Genomic DNA, 14231 nt, shown 5'->3' with positions numbered 1-14231 from the left:
AAAAAAATTAATGAAATATAAGAAAGTGAAGTAAATGGAAATTAAATTAGCAAAAAACATATTGGATAAATCAGACAGCCACGCTAGCTAGCTCAAACAACCCAAGATTAAAATTTAAGCGATTAATGGAACCAATACATAATATTATTAATTATATGTACTACTGATACTATTATGTTCTTATTTTCTAGTACTTCTGATCATGGGCACGAAACTAAAGTGGCGTTAGTATTACAATTTCCTCGGCCTCCTGCTACCAAGTGCTTCATCGACATTTATTAAGAAATTAAGAAATAAAAATGAATTGATAAAAATTTTATATTTTATATTTTTATTTTTAATTTCTTGATCAATATCGGAAGAGCACTTGATAGTATACATTGTTCTTTCTTGAAAGGTCCTGCACCATTAATTTGTAGTGTAGTTGTAGGATGGAAGAAACATATATAAATGATGACAAAGAAAAGGTTTGTTGTTATGATTGTGTGCATGATTCTAACAGAGCGTGAGCTCAAGAGAGACATCATTGGCATCTGGACCAGTGTGGCTCCGATTCAAGAACGAATGTGAAGAGGGCCTTGAGCTCATTGAAAGGGACAGTGTGTCTTGGAATCTTTGATGGTCCCTTTCATCACCGGCATCACCTAGTGACACCTTCTCAGGAGTAGTAGTTTTATTCTCCTGAAAAACAAAATGGAATAAACTGTTCATTCAACCATGTAAAATTTATATATCCTATATATACATAACTTGTCCTTCTTTGATTATTATATACTCTCTTTCCTCCGTTTCAGATTTATATGATGTTTAAAGTTTTAATATATATATATATATATATATATATATATATATATATATATATATATATAATTTATTGAATTTTAAAGAATATTAAATAACTTTTTAATATATCATTTATTTTCTTAATTAATGACTTATTTACTTTTTTTATACACTACTCTTATTAAATATTAATTAATAATAATTTTGAAAAAAATATTTTATGTAATATTGATTTTATAAAACATCATATATTTTAGAATATCTTTTTCTTTTAAAATATCATATAATATAATCTGAAATGGAAAGAGTATGTGCCACAAAATCAAGAGAAACTAATGAGAGGAAGGAGTTACTACTTGGACAGACTGGCCTCTCAGAAGACCCTCGAAGATGATGTAGGAGTGCACCTTCTGTTCATTGCCGTTATAAATTATAATCGATTCACCCCCTTGGTTTCCATTGTGACACTCTTGCTCATCATGATTCCTGGCATAAGAAACAAAATCACTGAGTTGTTTGTAACGGGTATTTGAAATTTATTAATGTTTCATTTTACTACTTCACGACTCATGCATGTTTTCAAAATTCAAACCAATTAATTAAGTGTAGACAAACTCACAGACTTAATTGAATCCTAACGTTTACATATTTTCTGATTATTTATTTTATTTTCCAAGAATATACTTTCACCCCTTGTTAAGTAATCAGGGGAGACAATGGCGAAAGTACTTTTAATATCACTTTTTTCTCATACAAAAAATTGAGGACGAAATTTAAGACTTGTTGATTAATTTAACCAAGCTTTTTTCGATCAGACCAATATATATTGGTCATATTTTCCGAATTTTTGTCCTATATATCTGGTTATGGAATGATATTTTACCTTAATTTGGTGTTTTTTTTTTGTTCACTTAGTTAACGAAATTGGGAAAATACATTTTTTCTTCTAGTTAAACAAATACGAGGTATTCATATATTTGACAGGAGTTTCAATTTTGCCTAAAAAAATATTAATGAGATCGTAGCAGTAATTACTTTTTTTTATAGTAATCAAAGGTTTTAAATTAACTGTTAAATAGATGTCCGTGTGTAGTTCACTATTTTAAGCATTATATGTATATATATACACACACACTTGAATGATAGTTGTAACTTTTTGCATTGCTGGCGAATCAATTAAACATTTAGCAAGAAATTGTCACTAATTAAAATATTCTTTAAAGCCATTTCAAACATTTTTTTCACCGTCATAAGGTATGTTAATGTCTTAATCTTTTACCCAAAAAAAAAGTCTTGATTTAAATTAAATATTATTGTTGGCAAATGATGGCGTATTTTTATTTTATTTTTGCACTGCTCAATTAAATCAAATAAATATTTACCAAAACAAAGTGAGTAATCGAAATGAACTTTTTTAGGCCATTTTAAACATTTTTACTGTCATTCAAACAAAAATAAAAATAAAAACACATTTTCTTTTATTGTTGAAAGATATGTTAATATCTTAATCTAAAAGAAATCCACAAATGCATATATATACATTTTACTTAACGGATACAGAGGAGCCTAATGCCTGTTGTAATAATGTCCTACATTTTTTGCAATTTAAAAACACAATTCCAAACCATAACGCAAATTATAAAGTCTTAAAAAAATTATACGCACTGTCAAAAGAGAGGTACGATGATAAAAACTAAAAATAAAATAGAAATATGTACCATTGAGCTTGGGTGGGAACAAGCTCTTCCGTGCAGCTTCTTTTGTGAGGATTCTGTTGCCTTTGGCCAAGAGTTGAGAGTGTGGAAGCAAGGAAATCCGGAGCCATATCATTCTTCTTTGCACCTAGTAAATAGAAATTAATAAAATATATATAATTGACCATATATTTAATGAGGTTAAGAAAACGTTCTACCATGTTTCTATTAAGGAAGTATATATATAATTTCTTTTGTGTATCCTCTACTTCAGTGAGTGACCTCATGAAAAAACATGTGTAACAGTACCACAACACTAAAAGTTATTTTTCTAGGAATAAAATCCTGAAGAATATTTGACGTTACTTTTATGCTTTTGGTGACTTAAAAGGGAATCAACCCCTCAAGCTGACGTCCACTTTCCCTGGTTGGTTCCTTTAATTTCTTGGTATATATGGATATATCTTATTTTCAGTGTTTAGAGATTTAATTTCCTCAATTGTACCAAACAAAATGTCTAATATTCTCTACACCTAGCTATTTCTTCCATACACTTGATGCCTCATACATCTGTGGCATGAGAACTTGCACATAAGTAACTGATGCACAGTACAATTATTTATATACCTTGACTCATCTGCTCGTGTCTCATGCTCCTGTACATCTGTCGTGAAGCATATGAAGAAATTCTTAAATTATTTTAAAAATAAAGAAAGAGAAAACAACTTATAACGCCTTTTTTTCACCCATGACTTTATTCGTGGTTATAGAGAAAAGAGTACCTGAAGATGGCTTTTGACATGAGATATAGTAAGCCCCTTTACATTCATGAGCTGTAAAACCAACTTTGGTGTGGCCCCTATAAATCCAGATCGATCATATATCAACAACATTCAAAATTAAAGGCTCACCATTAGAACATATATAGCAATTGAAAAGAAAAATTAAAAGCGAATGAAATAGGATCTATATGAAGTTGACATATATCAGGATTGTGTCAAGCGAAGAGACTAGTCGATTAAAAAAAGAGTTCACGTATAGTAGCGGACATCACCAATCTGATCGTGCCTCGAACAAGATAAAAGAAAAAAACAAAAAAAGATATGTAGGTAAATGTAATAAAAGCTAATAATTACTGTTTTCTCCTCCAAGTCTTTGAACTGCATGCACGAAGCAACGATGGAGATCTGGTGTCCAACGAAGCCTAGGCATTTTTGATCGAACATAAGGCCTAGCCATAGGAGTTTTGAGGCTTATGTCAGGAAGGTGATGAGAGCCAAAACAACAACGTGTCGTGGCTCTTAACTCAGAAGGTTGAGAAGGATTATTATTATTATTATTATGAACAACAACAGTGGTGATAAGAGAAGAGGAGGAGGAAGACATGGTTGAAGGTGGGGAGCGTTTGAGAGAACTCTCACTCTGAGCTTTTTCACCCTTCTTCATTGAGGTACAAAGAGGGGAGGGGTCTGTGAAGAAACAAATTAAAAGAGAATAAATACTAAGCAAGACTGTGTGGCAGAAAGGACTTGTCCTTTAGTGCAGCTTTTGTTAACCCCTCTTGGGAAGGGTCAGTTTAGTCCTAGAGAGGTTCGATGGATAAAAGAAAAACTTGAGACACGGAAACTCAGAAACCAAAATATTGTTCAAAAATGCCTTCATGATTGGGTGAAAATGAAAGGTTAAAAAAGTGAAAGGGCCGTTGCATCAGAGGTGTTTGTGATATCATTTTCTTTAGACATTCCCTTGGGTCTTTTCCAGACATTCTTTGTCTCTTAAGGAAAAAAAGAATCAGCTACATATTTCTTCATTATTATAAATACATTTCAGGAACTACAAGTACCAATATAAATAGTATTAGCAGATGTGAAGGCAAGCTACATCACAGGGGGGAAAATTAATTTCTATATACATACTGTGAGTATAAAAATTGCTGTCACGTCAGTTTGAGTTTAAAATAATTGTAAAAAAAAACTAACGATTTTAAATTGTATAACTAATTAAATGAAGGTGTAAAAAAATTAAATAAAATATATATAGCATGCTTCCTCCTCTAACACATTTTATTTGAAGTATTAACAATACATTTTCTTAATACAGTACACTTTTTTTCTCACACTATTTCTTATACAAAACATTAAATACACACGCAACTTCTCTTGATCGCACATTTCTTTCGTAAATTTTCATTGATTTATTATATTTATTATTTTCTCTCTCTTACTTTCACCCCTACAAGATGAGATTTATGAGTATAATTTCTTATTATCCATTAATTAAAATTCATTAAATATTTCTTGAATGATAGAGTGTACTGAAAAACATACGTTAAATGTGCTATTTTATCATTGTTTTTTTAAAAAAAATATTTAATATTTTTCAATTGATTGTAATGCAATTACTAAGACACACTCAACTTTTCTTGATCACGCATTTCTCTCCTCATTTTTCATCATGTTATTACATTTGTTAGTTTCTCTCTTTCTTTATTTATTTATTTTATCTCTCTTTCTTTCACGAATCGTATAAATTTTATGATTTTTAACAAAATTTAATGAACATAGAGAGTGTATTTAAAAGCCTAATATGATAAATGGTGTGTTATTTGTCAATGAACATAGAGAGTATTTGTAATGCAATTACTGATTAACAAACACAGTAATAAATGCCAAAAATTTATGAGAACTGAGGGGATCGAAAAAGAATCATCTTGCTTACCAATGTATTTAGGATAGTGATTTAGGAACTAAGAAAGATTATATTTATTATATAAATAATAAGAAAGCATTAAAAAACATAATTTTGGGCTTCAATCCAAAATTAACTGGCACCCAGAAATATATATGCGAAATAGCTGGCTAGCTTAGAGGGAATTGAAGTGAAGACATGGTCAAATAAGATGCATGACATAAGCAATATTGAATGTGGCAAAGAAAGCAAGAAGGACCCCGGGCATCCCTCTTTGTCATAAAGCCTTCTTCATTCTTGACACTACCCAAAGGTCCCCCACATTGACGTCACATACACGCTGCCTCTACACCCAATCACGTGAGGACACGTATTGCCACCTAGCATGTCGGGGATTCCTCCCACGCTTACACCTCGATCGTTATAAAGTTACCATTGGCATCCACCATCTAAATAAGTCTCCACATTGGTGCCATGCATGGAATTCAAGTTTATTTCTTTTTCTTCACACAATGCCAAATTGCTTCAACTGAATTCAAGTGCGAGTGTCTCGACGTGAGAGTCAGAACTCTCTCTCTCCACACACACGTGAGATCGACCTCTCTCACAGTCTCGCTCCACACACGCGCACGATCGAGTTTGTGTAAACTCGAACGCATGCAGGGACAGGTGTTTAGTGGCTTTGAAGGACACTGAATTGAGAACTCGATCACTTGCAGGGTATGCATGCGTTTCATGAGAACCGTTTGATGTCCATCCAACGATTTAGAGCTTCAAATAGTAACATGCATGCAAGTCCACGTTGTCTAACTATTTCAACTTTTCAACCGTGAGATCGACATCAAACAATCCCTCATGTAAGTATTTTTTTTTTAATTTTTTATTTTTGTAAATTTTTTCTTCCACTTTAGTCCCTATATATTTTGATTGTTTTGTTTTCCATCTTTATTAAGTTTCTATTATAAAAATGATAACATGACAAATAAATTAATGATATCATCATTTCATATGTCGCATTAATGTGAGATGATATGTCATCATTAGCTAACAAAGACCAAAATTAGAATACATATAATTTATATGAATTAAAACTAAAAAATAACACAATTGCAAGAATAAAAAAATATTAAACTGTAGTGGTGGTGACAAAAATCAAAATAATGATACTAATTATGATGACAATGACAATAGTAATTATGTTAACCTCATTGTCCAGAGGCTCTTCGCTATGCGAAGGTATGGGGGAGGGATATTGTACGCAGTCTTACCCTTGCATATGCAAAGAGGCTGTTTCCGGATTCGAACCTATGACCAACAAGTCACCAAGGCACAACTTTACCGCACCAGGGCTCGCCCTCTTTTTGTCTTTGTAAATATATCATTTTTTATTTTAGTCCTTATAAATTATATATGTTTTGAGTTAATAATAATATGACATCTCATGTTGATGTGGAATGTTGACATACCGGTTTGTTTGCTATATATGTCATTATTTTTGTATTAAAGGTTAACGGTAGGATGAAAAATAAAATAAATATAATTTACATAAATTAAAGTATTACAATAATGAAAAAAATGTTAAATTACAAAGATGAAAAGTATATTTAAGCCATAACTTTTTTATGGATAGTTCCGCTTCCTCATCTTTTTTATAAAGTGTGAAATTATTAGAAAAATTTTATTTCTATTTATTTTGTGTTTTCAAAGTTTAAAATGCAATTTATTTTCTTAATTATAAATTTATAATTACATGTCAATTCAATTCACATATTCTTTCAAGCATCTCATAATTATTTGATTCCGTAGAAGGCTAAAATTCTCACAACTAATTAACTCAATTATGTTTACAACACATTTTTAAAGTATTAATCCATTATTTGTACGTTCAATGAGGTGTCTGCTTTTAATTTTTCATAAAAGTAATTAAATGGAAGAACCAATTGAAAAAAAAATCCGAGTTTCAATTAAAAGAAAAATTTAAGGACCTAACTAAAAGTATGAGAACCTCAGATAATTTAACCTTTATTAAACTAATTTTTCTAAATAAAAAAATGAGTGTACCTTTGTAAACTCTTGTGAGGTGTACGTTATAAAGGGGAAGTATGAAAACTCATGATTACTATGAAAATAAGAATATGTAATTAACAAATATATTAGATGAAAATTAATAATTTAAATTATTTTTTAATTACTAATTTTGCATAATTTTTATTTTAATTAAATATCACATGTACAAGTGATCAATGATTAATGAAGCAATCCGAATCATTAATTTTAATCTAATGTTATAATTAAATGTTTTGATTTATTACAATAACCACAATAGGTAAATATTATAAGAAAAAAATTAACTATCTATAAGCATTAAATTTAAATTAAAGGTTTTTTTATTATTCTTTTAATTGCAAATTTCATTTTTTTTTCTGAACCCTTTTAATTCAGGATTATTAATTAAAGAGAAACATGTGCTAACAATTTTAATATAATAATAATAATAAAAGATTGACATTATATTATACAAAAATATTCCTAAAATGAATAATACTCATCTATTTTGGCCTCATTATAGAGATCAGATATTTTGAATCACTTGATTCATCAACATCTTATATGCATGTGCAAGGGAATTTTCATTATGGACTTCTTATTAACAACTGACGTGTTTCTCACTTTTGCATACTGTTTGGGATAAAAGTACTTTTACAAACAATCACGATTTTATTGAATAACTAAAGCTGCAAAAGAATGATAATGAATTATGACTCTCTTCATATAGTAACGACAAAGTCATGGGTGGGGGTAGAATAATTTTGTTCATCTTAGGAACCACAGATGAAAACAAGTTCAGCTTCTCCATCAATAGCCTATAGACCGTAGTTGCAATAGCCAAGGACAAAAAGTTTCACCCTATTTTCAGCATTAATTTAACCACATTATTTTTTTTTTCACACTAGCATGTCTTATATTTAACTCAACAAAAAAAATCTGTTTGACTGAGTTAATCTATTTTTAATAACTTTATCATTGAGGATAGCGCAGATAGTTTACAAGTTGTTTATTTATTACTATTTCTTGAGTAAATATGCATGCAAGTTAATCCTTCAACATGTGTCGATTTGATTCCTAAATGTTTACATCCATACGATTTACTCCTCAAGTCCATCAATTTCATGTTAAGTTAGTCATTCTATATCAATTTATAGTCCTTACTCCTAATGGTTTGGATGTTTGATCTCTAAACATGTCGATTTTGTGACACACTAGTCTCCAAGTTTGATCAATTTCACAAAGTAAGAATTGATTTGTCGGAGTTGACGAATTTAAAAAGTAAATAAGTATAATGCAAATTTCCTAGGACCAAATTAACCCATAATACCACTTATATATGAGGATCAAGTTATGCATAATTAATTTAATTGCGATGCAGTCACAATCTTAAAATATGTAAGTTTCTCAAGTTAAAATAACCTGTCATGTTTAGGACCTCATCCGCCAGAAATTATTAGTTCTTGTGTAAGCCTTAAGCGTGCGTAATCTTATACCGAATACCACAATATCAAAGGTATATTGAGCATGGGTCAAAGGTTCCTAAAAAATGCAATGCTTTCTCTTTTCAACATGAAAATGCATGCTTCATCATAGTTTATACAGTAGAACGGAGGAAAATACAGAGGTATTAGAAATGCCTAGAGTGTTGCGACCTCTGGCCCTGCCACAAAGAAGTGCATTCTTTGGGATCGGATATTCATCTCTCCATATGACTTGGAAGATGTATACACTCTATGATAGAATTGTTGTCCCAAGTATTGCCTTGCCCAATTCTCAGACCTTACATTCCACATTCCCACATTGTCTAGCGCTATATAAATTGCAGCCCATGACTTTGGGTACACCTAAACTCAATTGCAACAAAATTTAAATTAAAGACTTTATAAAATGTTGTGGTATTACATGGAATTTAACTAATAATTAGACACATGTTTTCTTTTTCTTTTTTTCCTTTTTGTAACCTGAGTGGTGCATCTAGGAATAGCGTCTCTTAGATTGTAGTATGCTCTACTTGTAGGTGTCCACTGCCCGCTACTAAACCTAATCATTTCACAACATGAAATATGATATATTTGAAGTGCAAATAAATACCGAAACATGGCTAATTAGTTAGTATTATATTGGTAATGTGCTTACCCCACACCAAAGAAAGAATAGCCATCAATATGCCATGACTGCAAAAAGTTCTCCCAGTTTTGGAACACAATCTCCACAAATTCATGGAAGTTAGCCCCCATGACAGAAGTTTGGAGGAGGGATTTGCCTTTGTTAGTGTTGGTAGGAATTCTTCCAACAGAGAAAACTCCAGAGATGTTGAAGTAATCAGCTAGTTTCAACGGAATATCTGGTGCAACATATGAGACGCCGTTGATCGCATACCTCTGCTTGCCATTGATAATAGGGGCAGAGTTTTCCAAAATGATGGTTCTAATGGGTTTTATCAATCCATACTGGTAAGATCCCTGAGGGTTTGGCCTAGGTCTACTTGCTGTCAGGTTCCATCTGGTGTAAGGAGCAAGAAAACAAAACATGAAACCAAGTTATTAGTTAAATAAGAAGTAAGGATTATATACATATGTTACTTGGAAGTTGGAACTGCCAATAGGGAAGGTCTATTATTACATGCATGAAAATTGTAGTGCTCCCTCTATACTCATATAAAAAGTGGTTTTGAAACGATTCTTCATTTAATTTTGATTCTATTTTTAATGATTCTTTTTTATTCATGATATCAAGTTTCAATAAAAAATATTTTAGAAATAACTTTAAATAATATTAACTAACTTTTTTAATTAGTGTAAAATTAGTTATTTTTATTTATATATGAGTTCAGATGGAATAATTTATAGGCTACAAATAGTGAATAAGTTAACAAAGAGTACCGAATAGTCCTGGCCTGAAAAAGAGAGGAAGCAATGACATCTTGGGGAATGGGACCAGATACCCTATTGCTTGAATTGTTGTAGTGAAGAATGGAAGTTGTTGTGAGTATCTGTTTGGTAAATCTTGTGGAGACATCTATGTAGTAATTTTTGGCAGGCTGATCAGCTGTGAAAAGCACTGAATAGGATTGTCCAAGATGGATGTCAAGGGAAGAATAGGTGTTTTAAAGGGTATGAGATCCTTCTACCTTCACAAGTTTCATCTTGTGCCCCTGGATTCTGAAGTTGATGGATGTTGTGAGCCCCACATTTGATATCCCGAATCTGTAAGTCTTACCTGCATATGGCACATTGAAATAATCAAATAATATAACATAAGAATTTAATTTAAATGTACTATCAATGAAGTCATCTAATTAAAGATTTTGATATGTATAAACTATATCTGTTGAGTTTTATAATATCTAACTTAAAAGTCAATACCTAGTATAATTTTCTATTAATTGACAGTGTGAAGAAAATTAAACTCAAATAATGATGCAAAGGGTGGGAATTTTCCATTCCACGTTATTTGGCAACCTACCTTTATCAACAGTGAAAGTGGTTCCATTCCAACCACGTCCATTGATAAGAAGTCCATGAGGGAAGGGAAGATTATGACCATCATTCAGGATTTTATTCAGCCTCTACAACAACACAAGAAACAAAGGGCAATTATTAAGGGGAACGTGGGGAGATGAAGTGAAAGGTTTATTTCTCTTGAAATCTTTTCAATGTTTCTTTTTAGTTTTACACACGTCTTTTTTTAGGAGACTTACATTCATTATGTGGCATAGAAGTTACATCTCGTATGAAATTTTAATAGTATACCACTTCTACAAATAGTTCTTAATGTCGCATCCAAGACATTGAAGCAAATGCAAGTGGTTCTTATCTTACACAGTAGTGTGTCTTGAACCAATCTCCAGCAAGTAAGGTGAAGTCCCCTGCAGGAGGGAAAGGGACAGGAATCAGAGGACAGCTCTAAATTCTGACGCCGCCAAATCCTCCAGCAGCTTTGTGCATTCCCAGAGAAGGGAAATAAAAAAAGCTACCCATTTGGTCTTCACTTGGAGAACATAAGTGTAGTTTTTCCCAGGTGGAATTGGACAATTTGTTCCATGAATTCCATCCTGCCATGAGTTTCTCCTTTGTTGTAATCCATTCCTACACAATATATGTTAAAGACAATCATCATCCAATTCCAATCGATTATATCATACACCAGAATAAATGTTCTTAGAATAATTGGTATGCTTGTAGGTAGAAAACAGGCCTACATAGATTCATTGTGTTCGTAAAAAACACAAACTTTCGTTTGTTACTAGTTTTTCACAGCTAAAAGCATAATGTTGCTGAATGAAAAGGGAGAGAGTGCTTTGGTGGTATTTTCCTTTCTTGTAACCAAAGATTCATTATTAATAGTATAAATTCCTAAAGACTGCTTCTAAGGGAAGGATTAAATGAACAAAGCACGACTAAAGGAGTGGAATAAGATACAAGAAATGTACCATGATATAAGCAATGGTTCCCTAAGGTAGTTATGCACATTGATGATCAAGTTGTCATTTGTAACCGGGTCTATGAGAGGCCCAGGGAACTTCCCATTAATCAAGATACCCTGCAAATTAAACCCAAGAATCATGTTGAACCCAAATAATGTCTTCTACAATAGTCATCATCAGTTTGTTCAGCCATAAAAAAAAAGGATAATGCATTTGTCGCCCACGAGAGCAGAATCAGCAGATCAAACTCTCGTGGAGGTTACAGGAAACAAGAATGGGGGTTTCTGATAGGAAAAGAAAAGAACCTGTTGCTTGACACCAAGAGGGTAAATGTCACCATAGGTGAGCTTCCAAGTGAAGAATCTATATGGGTCTTCACAGTTGACGTCGTTGTAAAGGAATGCAAGTGCAAGAACAAGAATGAGAGAAGAAAGAGCTTCGCATAGTCTCATTGTGAATACACGTACTTAGTTTCTTCTTCCCTGCCACCAATAGAACTTGCTAAAACTACAGTGTTTTTGTTTATGAAGATTTAATTTCAATATGTTGTTAACAAAGTTTTAGCGCCAATTGATAAAGAACCTCTAACTACAAGGTCTCACTCTTTCTTGTTCTTGTTTGTACGTAACGAGTAACGCGTGAGCAAAGAAAGTTGGAATGAGTTTGTGAGAACCTCAAAGTCAGTACATACATATATAATATACAATATGAAGTTATTCTCTCACTCAAATTCGTGTATTCCGTTGATGATCTCTACAAGAACTGCAAGAGACTCAAACTGCATCAAATTTTAAATATTGAAGTTGACGAAAGAGATTGCATGTGTTCACACGTAAATTTTGTTAAAAAATGAAATAAACATAATAACATATATGTAAAAAGTAGCTGTTATATATCGGAGTTAAGATACTCTATTACTTCATCTTTAAAAAAAGAAAAAAAAAACTCTAATACTTGATATACTCGTGGAATTTTAAGTTAGAAGTCACCAAATGAAAGGAAAAGACAAGAGAAACAAATATAAATTTTATGGTAATGATAACAAATTTGCGGAGTTATTTTTATACGTTTCTTTACCTTATTACTTTGTCAACTTCATATCCTTTATTCTTAGTCGAGTTGGCTCACACAAATTTAACAAACACATGCAATCCAACTCGTGTTCAACGCTACAGTCCATTAGTCAGTGGGTTAAGGGATTGGACACAGACCAAAGAAGTTTGTGGTTGAGCACCTCAAATTCAGTACACACATATAAAGGATATGAAGTCACTCACGCACTGAAATTGGTGTGCTCTGTTGATGAATCCTAATAGAACTGCAAGAGACTCAAACTGCATCCAATTTTAAGCCATTAATATTGAACTTGCACGAAAGAGAAGGCATGTGCCACAAGCAAATCTTGTTACTCTAAAACGTAGCAAACTAGCAGTTATATTAAGATACTGTTACTTTGTTTGAAAAAAAAAATTAATATACTTGAATATGCATGAAATCATAACGTGAGTGAATGAAAGTCAAGTTATAGAAAAGATAAAAGAATCCAATTATACTGTATTTAAAATAACAATAATTAAAAAAAAAGTTAACATGCTGAGGTAGTTCGGTTGGGAGAGCATTTTTTCATATATTTTTATAGTTTTCTTCACCTAGCCTTAGTGATCTTGGTAAATAAGCTCACGATCATAACTGAACCACTCTATCCATCGATAAAAAAACACTGAACTATCTATGCAAGTTGGGCCAATTTAAAACAAATATGAGAAATTTTGAAAATTAAATAATTCTACTTTAAAAGAATTAATAAGCATATAAAAAATTGTGCTATCAACCAATTAAAAATTATTCTTAATATATGACTTATAATTAAAAATATTTATTTATTATCAATTTTAACAACATAAAATGGTTAAAATATAACTTTTGTCTCTTTATTTTGCCCATTTTATAATTTTGATCCCTCCATAAAATGGTTTGGTTAAATTCGTTATCCAACTTGATCAAATTTTAATATAGGATTGGATTTGTGTAATTTTTTTGACAGATTCAGCCCAAACTAATCCGATCATAAATGAATTGGATTAGTTGAATCTGAATATTTTAAAAAAATATTTTTTATTTTGTTAAAAAAATTTATAATAATAATTTTTTTTGTCTAAAGTAATTTGTAAATATATAATAATTAAATATACTTTAAAAAGATCTATGATAATATTTGAGTAAAAAGTTATTGATTTTAATGTTAATACAATATTTTATTTTAGATAAAAATAAAGTATTATATTAATATGAGAAAACATAAATAAAATCATGAGAAAGGTAAAAGCAACTTAAAAAAATCATGGATGGTTTAGTTTAATAATTTAAATGAGTTAAAAGTTAATATATTTTGTATTTAATGATTAATTTATATATAATAATAAATTTAATTATACTTTGGGTCATGTCGGGTTAAAAAAAATAAAACTTGTTATCCCAACCTATTTATAATCATAATCATGTTTTAATTAGTTTGGGTTGAATTCAACCTTAACACCTAAAACGCCCAACTTAATATAACTAAATCGGATTGAATAAACCCAAAACTCAAA

General features: G+C 31.1%; 1 protein-coding gene and 1 pseudogene across 1 annotated transcript; both read right to left on the bottom strand.

Moving 5' to 3' along the window:
• Nucleotides 1-113: 113 nt before the first annotated feature.
• On the bottom strand, nucleotides 114-4229 carry LOC114387750 (putative Myb family transcription factor At1g14600). The gene is made up of 6 exons (XM_028347958.1): nucleotides 3614-4229; nucleotides 3260-3336; nucleotides 3105-3141; nucleotides 2502-2625; nucleotides 1140-1269; nucleotides 114-681 (listed from the first exon to the last, which is right to left on the bottom strand). The coding sequence occupies exons 1-6, from the start codon at nucleotides 3921-3923 to the stop codon at nucleotides 496-498; spliced, it is 864 nt and encodes a 287-aa protein (XP_028203759.1). The 5' UTR covers nucleotides 3924-4229; the 3' UTR covers nucleotides 114-495.
• Nucleotides 4230-8801: 4572 nt separating this feature from the next.
• Nucleotides 8802-12092, bottom strand: LOC114388141 (annotated as a pseudogene).
• Nucleotides 12093-14231: the final 2139 nt, after the last annotated feature.

This window comes from Glycine soja, chromosome 15, assembly GCF_004193775.1.
Source record: "Glycine soja cultivar W05 chromosome 15, ASM419377v2, whole genome shotgun sequence".
In the NCBI taxonomy this organism is placed as follows: domain Eukaryota; kingdom Viridiplantae; phylum Streptophyta; class Magnoliopsida; order Fabales; family Fabaceae; genus Glycine; species Glycine soja.
The sequence above is the reverse complement of the archived record's forward strand: the minus strand, read 5'-3'. Positions and strand labels throughout refer to the sequence as shown.

Coding starts and splice junctions, on each gene's coding strand:
- LOC114387750 (XM_028347958.1), bottom strand. CDS start 3,923: ATGAAGAAGGGTGAAAAAGCTCAGAGTGAGAGTTCTCTCAAACGCTCC. Junction 3,142..3,259: donor ATGTCAAAAGCCATCTTCAG/GTACTCTTTTCT, acceptor GCTTCACGACAG/ATGTACAGGAGCATGAGACA. Junction 1,270..2,501: donor GTTCCCACCCAAGCTCAATG/GTACATATTTCT, acceptor TTCTTATGCCAG/GAATCATGATGAGCAAGAGT.